The sequence below is a fragment of the Lipotes vexillifer genome, unplaced genomic scaffold, assembly GCF_000442215.2.
Source record: "Lipotes vexillifer unplaced genomic scaffold, Lipotes_vexillifer_v1.1 scaffold371, whole genome shotgun sequence".
In the NCBI taxonomy this organism is placed as follows: Eukaryota; Metazoa; Chordata; class Mammalia; order Artiodactyla; family Lipotidae; genus Lipotes; species Lipotes vexillifer.
Window position 1 is genome coordinate 1,670,242 of NW_006786304.1, and position 8,638 is coordinate 1,678,879.

General features: G+C 54.0%; 1 protein-coding gene across 2 annotated transcripts in view; it reads left to right on the plus strand.

Moving 5' to 3' along the window:
- The window catches only part of ERCC2 (ERCC excision repair 2, TFIIH core complex helicase subunit), an 18,652-nt gene that overhangs the window by 2,693 nt on the left and 7,321 nt on the right, over positions 1 to 8,638 (plus strand). Inside the window, exons 6-12 of one of the 2 annotated variants that reach the window (XM_007458528.1) lie at positions 4,319 to 4,435; positions 4,524 to 4,640; positions 4,952 to 5,075; positions 5,171 to 5,267; positions 5,351 to 5,484; positions 5,577 to 5,745; positions 8,193 to 8,311. In XM_007458528.1, the coding sequence (XP_007458590.1) occupies positions 4,319 to 4,435; positions 4,524 to 4,640; positions 4,952 to 5,075; positions 5,171 to 5,267; positions 5,351 to 5,484; positions 5,577 to 5,745; positions 8,193 to 8,311 (877 nt within the window). The remainder of the gene's footprint in view (positions 1 to 4,318; positions 4,436 to 4,523; positions 4,641 to 4,951; positions 5,076 to 5,170; positions 5,268 to 5,350; positions 5,485 to 5,576; positions 5,746 to 8,192; positions 8,312 to 8,638) is intronic. The other variant, XM_007458529.1, reaches the window with a different exon arrangement.

Sequence of the window (8,638 nt, forward strand, 5' to 3'; positions counted from 1 at the left end):
GAGCCAAAAAAGTGAGAAGCCCGCGGTACTGAAAAAAAAAAAAAAAAGAAAAAAAAGAAAAAAAAGGGCAGCTCCTGGAGGCTGGCAGGTCTGGTTTCCTGATTCTGAAATGTACTAGCCATATACTCTTGCATAGGTGGTTTCTGCTCTCTGGACCTCAGTCCTCTTTTCTGTAAGATGGGGATAATTAATCACCTGCTTCATACAGTTGTTGATAAGATTGGGCATGGGGGGTGGGGTTGGGCAAAATGGGTGAAGGGGTCAAAAAGTACAGACTTCTAGTTATAAGATAAATAAGTCACATAACGTACAGTTGACCCTTTGTATCTGTGGATGCAGAACCTGTGGATAGGGAGGGCCAACTGTGCTACGCCACTTTTTATAAGGGACTTGAGCATCTCTTAATTTTGTTATCCATGGGGTGGACCTGGAACCAATTCCCCCTTGGATATTGAGGGACAGCTGTACAGCATGGTGACTGTAAGTCATATACTGTATTGTATATTTGAAAGTTTCTAAAAGAGTAGATCTTAAAAATTCTTATCACAAGAAAAAAGATTGTAACTGTATGGTGATGGATGTTAACTAGACTTACGGTGGTGGTCGTTTCCATACATATACAAGTATCGAATCATGTTCTATACCTGAAACTGATCTATAATGTTATATATCAATTATATTTCAATAATAAAAAAAAGATTGGGCGAGATAATGCATGTATAGCCCTTCACATGTATGAAGAGCTAAAAGAATGTTAGGAATTATGGGGAATTCCCTGGCAGTCCAGTGGTTAGGATTCTGTGCGTCCACTGAAGGGGACACGGGTTCGATTCCTGGTCAGGGAACTAAGATCCTACAAGCCACACGGCACAGCCAAAAAAAAAAAAAAAAATTAGAAATTATAGTGATATTAATAAATATTAATATATGATACATAGAAAAATAGTTGTTATCATTAAGTTACAAAACTATTGGGGTCACTGAGCTCCAGGCACGGTTTTAAGTGCTTTAGTGTGGTAATTCTTTAGTGCGGTATGATATATCCCAAGAATGTATTTTTTATTTTTTTATGTGTGTGTGTGTGTGTGTGTGTGTATATATATATTAAATATTTATTTATTTGATTGTGCCAGGTCTTGGTTGTGGCATGTGGGTTCCTTACTTGTGGCTCACCAGCTCTTTAGATGTGGCACGAGGGCTCCCCAGTTGTGGCTCATGGGCTCCTTAGTTGTGGCATGTGAACTCTCTCAGCTGAGGTATGCATGTGGGATCCAGTTCCCTGACCTGGGATCGAGCCCGGGCCCCCTGCATTGGGAGTGTGGAGTCTTTTTTTTTTTTTTTTTTTTTTTTTTTTTCCTTGCGTTTTGCGGGCCTCTCCCTGTTTTGGCCTCTCCCATTTGCGGAGCACAGGCTCCGGACGCGCAGGCTCAGTGGCCATGGCTCACGGGCCCAGCCGCTCCGCGGCATGTGGGATCCTCCCGAAACGGGGCACGAACCCGCGTCTCCTGCATCGGCAGGCGGACTCTCAAGCACTGCGCCACCAGGGAAGCCCCGGGAGTGTGGAGTCTTAACCACTGTGCCACCAGGGAAGTCCCAGAATATATATTATGTAATGTTATTTGTAAGAATGTATGAGAAATAATACAGATGGTGGATGATGACTAAAGAGCAGTGGCACCCCAGCACTGTGTTGAAACCCATGGATGGGAATCTTTCCCATTCTTGGTGATGCTGTAATGCAAAAATATCCCTGCCTCTTTCTTTTTGGACAGCCGACTTTGTGCCATCCTGCTGTTGCTACGTGGAATTAAGGAACGTAACTCTATTCAGCCTTTGTTATCTGATAGCAAGGAGGATTGGGATATATGAAAGCTTCCACAGACTCTGGAGCACAATTTCAAGATGCTTTCTTTTAAACAAAAGTTTAAATTATGACTTTAAGTTTAGAGGCATGAATGAAGAGGAACCATGTAGCAAATGGATGTATGTGTTTGCCCAGAACACGCTCAGGTGGTGGTTCTGTCCCCCTTAGGAAAGTGAGAAGTTGAGAATTAATTAACTGGATTAGATTTTCTGGAAATGTGGTAAGTGTATAAGTAGTATTCTGCTGTATGTCAGGATGGTATCTTAGTTGTCTCCAGAGATATATAGTGACCTGGATAATGCTAAAGATTGCGACAGATAATTCCATATTGGTTTTGTCCCTCCACATGCCTGCTGCCTTGGAAGGATTTAAAAGCATAGCTGTAGTTTTCATTTGGATTGAATTTAGTTCTTCAAAATAGATTTGCCATTGGGTCTCTGCTTCAATCCTAGATAAAGTTTGCATAGTTTTAAAATACTTTTCTGTGGGAGCATACATGACACTTAACATTGTGTACCTTGTACAATGTGTGTTTTTTTTTTTTTTTGCGGTACGCAGGCCTCTCACTGTTGTGGCCTCTCGCGTTGCGGAGCACAGGCTCTGGACGCGCAGGGTCAGCGGCCATGGCTCAGGGGCCCAGCCGCTCCATGGCATGTGGGATCTTCCCAGACCGGGGCACGAACCCGTGTCCCCTTCATTGGCAGGCAGACTCTCAACCACTGTGCTACCAGGGAAGCCCATTTTTCTTAATAAATTTATTTATTATTTATTTTTGGCTGAGTTGGGTCTTTGTTGCTGGGTGCAGGCTTTCTCTGCGGTGAGCGGGGGCTACTCTTTGTTGCAGTGCGCAGGCTTCTCATTGCCGTGGCTTCTCTTGTTGTGGAGCATGGGCTCTAGATGTGTGGGCTTCAGTAGTTGTGGCTTGTGGGCTCTAGAGCGCAGCCTCAGTAGTTGTGGCACACGGGCCTAGTTGCTCCGCAGCATGTGGGATCTTCCTGGACCAGGGCTCGAACCTGTGTCCCCTGCATTGACAGGCGGATTCTTAACCACTCCGCCACCAGGGAAGCCCAATGTATTTGTTTTTTTATGTGATTTTTTTGGGGGGTATTTATTGTTTATTTGTTTGTTTATTTTTGGCTGTGCTGGGTCTTAGTTGCAGCATGTGGGATCTATAGTCGCGGCATGCCAACTTCTTAGTTGAGGCATGCGAACTCTTAGTTGTAGCATGAGGACTTACTAGTTGCGGCGTGCGGAATCTTAGTTGTGGTATGTGGGCTTCTTAGTTGAGGTATGTGGACTCTTAGTTGGGGCTTGCCGGCTCCTTAGTTGTGGCATGCAAACTCTTAGTGTGGCATGCGGGATCTAGTTCCCCGACCTGGATTAGAACCCCGGGCTCCCTGCATTGGGAGCAGGGAGTCTTACCCACTGGACCAGGGAAGTCCCATATGACGTATTTGTATTACCTAATTAAAAAGAGATAAAATGTAGAGGCATTTAAGAAAGAGAAAGAAGTGGTATAAGCCTTGGCAACTAGGGGCTTCCCTGGTGGTCCAGTGGTTGAGACTTCGCCTTCCAGTGCAGAGGTACGGGTTCGATCCCTGGTCGGGGAGCTAAGATCCCACATGCCTGGCAGACAAAAAACTGAAAAACATAAAAGAGAAGCAATATTGTAACAAATTCAGTAAAGACTTAAAAAAAAAAAAAAAGCCTTGGCAACTGATGGAAAGGGAGAGGGAGGGGTCAGCAGCCTCAGAGCCTTCCCTTTGGTGAGGGAAAGGTTTTGTTCTGAGGAGAGGGAGCCCTGGGCTGTGACGGTGCCACCAGTGGAGCCTCAGAGGGTTCGGAGCAGGGCAGAGGTAAGGCAGGTTCTCAAACTGCGATCAGAGCCTCCTCTGATTCTTGGACCTTGCCAGAGTTCTGGCTGTTTTAGCATTTTAAAAGATAAAGCAGAAAAATAAATAAATAAATAAATAAATAAAAGATAAAGCAGGACTTCCCTGGCGGTCCAGTGGTTAAGACTCCATGCTTCCAATGCAGGGGGTGCAGGTCGATCCCTAGTTGGAGAATTAAGATCCCACATGCCGTGCGGCATGGCCACAAAAAAAAGATAAAGCAGTTATCCTTCATCTACATGCTAAAGAATCTTCAAGCCTTAATATTTTGAAAAATTGAGATGTAATTGGTATTAGGTAGAGGTTAGCATCTTAAGAAGAATAAGAGCCTAACAACTGTACCACTCTTGCCTCCCTGAAGTAAGTTTTCAGGTGTCTTAACTGTTTAATAACAAAGCAGATTGAGGTTTGAGTTTTCCACAAATGCCCAAGTTGGATATGCCCAGTTGGAACAGGATGGCCTCCTATCACCGCCAGCCCTGTTAGGTGTTGAGCCCCGGATTCAAGGAGTGGTTGGGCCTCTCAGCCTGTCTCGGTGCTAAGATGCTCCCTGGCCCCTCAGGTGACGCCCCTGCGCTTTGGGAAGGACGTCGACGGAAAATGCCACAGCCTCACGGCCTCCTACATAAGGGCACAGTACCAGCGGGACCCCAGCCTGCCCCACTGCCGCTTCTACGAGGTGCCTGCGGGGCAGTGGTGAGAGACAGAGGGCGGGACCGCTAGCAATGGCCAACCTCCCTGACCCCCAGGTACCCTCTCACCCATAGGAATTTGATGTCCATGGGCGCCAGGTGCCCCTCCCTGCTGGCATCTACAACCTGGATGACCTGAAGGCCATGGGGCAGCGCCAGGGCTGGTGCCCATACTTCCTTGCCCGATACTCAGTGAGGAGGCCAGCAGGGGTCGGGCAGAGGGGCGTGTGTGAAGGTTACAGGCTGCCTGCCCATCTGTCTGTCTGCCTAGATCTCCCTATTGGTCTGTGCCTGTATCTGTCTGTCAGTCTCTATCCGTTTGCGTATATGTATTTGTGCCTTGCCTGTGTCTGTCTTGCCTCGCCTCTGCGTGCCCATCTGTGTCTGTCTGTCCATGTGCCTGTGTCTCTTGCCTCGCCGGGCCTGCGGGGCAGTGGTGTGGCATCGTGGTGTGGACGGCGGGGGCAGGGCCCCGGGCTGACCCTGCCCGCCTCGGCCCCCAGATCCTGCACGCCAACGTGGTGGTCTACAGCTACCACTACCTGCTGGACCCCAAGATTGCCGACCTGGTGTCCAAGGAGCTGGCCCGCAAGGCCGTCGTCGTCTTTGACGAGGCCCACAACATTGGTGAGGGAGGGGCCCGGGCAGGGAGGCGATGCCGGCCCCTCAGGCCGCCGCTGCGCCCACCTGCCTGAGCCCCCCCGCTGCCCCCTCTCCTCCAGACAATGTCTGCATTGACTCCATGAGTGTCAGCCTCACCCGCCGGACCCTGGATCGGTGCCAGGGCAACCTGGAGACCCTGCAGAAGACAGTGCTCAGGTGGGATGCTGCGGCCGGTAGGCCCTGGCGCCTCAACTGCACCCCAAGTGTCCCCAGCTCTGCCCACACCTGGCCTCCCGCAGGATCAAGGAGACGGACGAGCAGCGTCTGCAGGACGAGTACCGCCGCCTGGTGGAGGGGCTGCGGGAGGCCAGCGCCGCCCGGGAGACCGACGCCCACCTGGCCAACCCCGTGCTGCCCGACGAGGTGCTGAAGGGTGAGCCGCCGCCCCCCCCCCCCCCCCCCCCCCCCCCGCACCCCTGCCGCTTGGACCCCGAGCGGCGCCTGGCTGAGCCCTTCTTCCTGCAGAGGCGGTGCCAGGCTCCATCCGCACGGCTGAGCACTTCCTGGGCTTCCTGCGGCGGCTGCTGGAGTACGTCAAGTGGCGGCTGCGCGTGCAGCACGTGGTGCAGGAGAGCCCACCCGCCTTCCTGAGCGGCCTGGCCCAGCGCGTGTGCATCCAGCGCAAGCCCCTCAGGTGCGGCCTCCGAGGCTGGGTGGGTGGGTCCCTGCTGGCGGTGGGGGGCCTTGAGGCCGGCCCTGGCACTCGCTGAGCTTTGTCCTCCCAGCCTGTGGCCTGGAGTCACCGTGTCACCAGTATCAGGAGTAAGGGAAGAGTTGGGGGGGGCGCGTGTGTGACACTTGTGGGGCAGAGCGGGCAGGTCCGCAAGCTGGTCCTGGGGCCCTGGTGGGGCAGGCGGCACATGGCTCAATCGGAGAATTTACCTGAGGAGTTTGATGGAGGGGCTGTGTACAGGGGGGTGGGCAGGGTGGAGGAGCTGATGGGTGGCGAGGCCCCTGGGCCCTTGCTAGAGGTCAGAGGTGTTCCCGCCCCAGGCCACAGGGGAAGGGGAGGGAGCGGCCCTGGGGAAGGGCTCCTGATGAGGCTCAGCAGAGTGGGAGCCGGGAGAAAATGGGGCCCTCCCCGCAGACCCCTGTCTCCTCTCATCAGTGCCTCTCATCGTCCCCCCCGCGACCCTGGCCCCCAGCCTGTGGGCCGGAGCAGCCCCTCAGTGCGATCTGGGGGGCAGGGTCAGTCTCCCTGTCACAGGGCAGGCAGCGAATGGACCTGGGAGTGGGGATGGAGTTTCCTGTGCTTTTCCTTTGCTGTTTTGCATAAGTCATTGGTCTTCTCTGAACCTTAGTTTCCTCCTTTGCGGAGGAGTGGGGGCTACTCTTTGTTGCGGTGCGTGGGCTTCTCATTGTGGTGGCTTCTCTTGTTGCGGAGCATGGGCTCTAGGCCCACGGGCTTCAGTAGTTGTGGCACGTGGGCTCAGTAGTTGTGGCTTGCAGGCTGTAGAGCACAGGCTCAGTAGTTGTGGCGCACAGGCTTAGTTGCTCCGCAGCATGTGGGATCTTCCTGGACCAGGGGTCAAACCCGTGTCCCCTGCGTTGGCAGATGGATTCTTAACCACTGTGCCACCAGGGAAGCCCTACACTGGCTTCTCTTGTTGCGGTGCTCGGACTTCAGTGGTTGCGGCAGGTGGGCTCAGTAGTTGTGGCTTGCAGGCTCTAGAGCACAGGCTCAGTAGTTGTGGCACATGGGCTTAGTTGCTCCGCAGCATGTGGGATCTTCCTGGCCCAGGGCTCGAACCCGTGTCCCCTACGTTGGCAGGCGGATTCTTAACCACTGCACCACCAGGGAAGTCCCTCCTGTGGTGGTTAAATGACAGAGCAGTGATGCCAGGAACCTACCTGGTCTAGAGCACTGATGATGAGCTAAGTGCTTTACGGTCCACATCCCATGGAATCTCAGTACAGTGTCCTTCCCTCGCGGTCCAGTGCAGTGGTTAAGACTCCGCCCTTCCACTGCAGGGGGCACAGGTTTGATCCCTGGTTGGGGAACTAAGATCCCACATGCCACGCGGCCAAAAAAAAAAAGAAAAAAAAATACTGTCAATACAGTGTCCTTGCCTTGTGCTGCAGATGAGGACGCTGTGTCCCGCAGAGTAGAAGCCACTGCCCACGGCCACACAGCACTGCATACGGCAGTTGTGACTCGAAGCCCAGCCTGTAGGGCTCCAAAGCTCCTGGCTGCTCTGCCTCTGAGCGGGTGGGGAGCCCTCGGTGTGGCTTCCGCTTTCTCCCACAGCTGAGAGACTTTTGAGGACAGAGGGAATCTTAGCCACATGATACATGTTCTGAGTGCCTGCTCTGTGTTGTGGACGCAGTGATGAGTGAGACAGCCCTGGCCCTGCCCTCCTGGGGCTCACAGTTCAGTTGGGGAGACAGACCCGTCCCAGATAGGGCCAACCCAGGGCTGGGATGGGGGAGTCCTGGGGGCTGAGGGAACACAGAGGGGGCACCTGATCGAGCCTGGGGGAAGAGAAGACAGACTTGAAGAAAGGAGGTTCAGGAGGCCGGTTTTAAACTTGACCGTCTGCCTGGCTCCAAAGCCAGGTTCTGCTGCTCCACCACCCAGCCCCGAGGGGTGAGAGCCTCCAGCTGGCTGGCCTTGCGTGTACGGCTCTGTGAGGGTGTGTGAGATTGTCCTCTGTGAGCATGTGGGACTCTGACGCTGTGAGTGTCACCGAGGGTGGCGAGTGTGACTGAGATATTGCGAGAGGTTCTGCGCGTGAGCATATGACGGTGTGGCCATGCGGGATTCACGTTGTGACTGTGGGATGCTGGGTCGCCCCTTTTGACTGAGAACCTGCATGTGAGAGTGTGAGCTCATGTGACATGACCGTGTGACTCTGTGGGCCGTGTGACTATTGCTCTGTGTGTGCCCTCGTGTGGCTGTGGCCCCGTGGGACATGCACTTGTACAAGGTGGGGACACAGAGGTGACTGACACAGACCCAGGCCCTGCCCTCATGGAACTGCCAGGCGGTGGGGGAGGCGGTGCATGACCACGTCCTCTGAGGGCGAGGAGGGGACTCCCGGGCCCGCTGCCTTCCCTCAGCCCATCCCGCCACCCCACCAGGTTCTGTGCCGAGCGCCTCCGCTCCCTCCTGCACACCTTGGAGATCGCGGATCTCGCTGACTTCTCCCCTCTCACCCTCCTGGCTAACTTCGCCACGCTCGTCAGCACCTACGCCAAGGGTGAGCTCACCTCTTCCTGCCTCTGCCGGCCCCCGACAGCCGGAATCGGGATCTGGCAGAGCCTAGAGGGTTGCCCCTGGGACTTGGACTGGCGGGACCTCATAGGGTTGGGCTCGGGAGTTTGGGCTTTATTTTGGGGGCAGCGGGGAGCCACGAAGAGCTCTTGAGTGAGCAAGCCTCGCGCTCAGATTTGCGTGTTCAGAGGTTTCCCCAGGCTGCAGAGTGAAGTGTGGGGGTGGGCAGAGGCATGAGGTGAGGCCGGAGAAGTTCGGTGGGGGGGGGGGGGCTGCTCACCCCGGGGGGGGGGGCAAGGGGTGGGTCATGCTG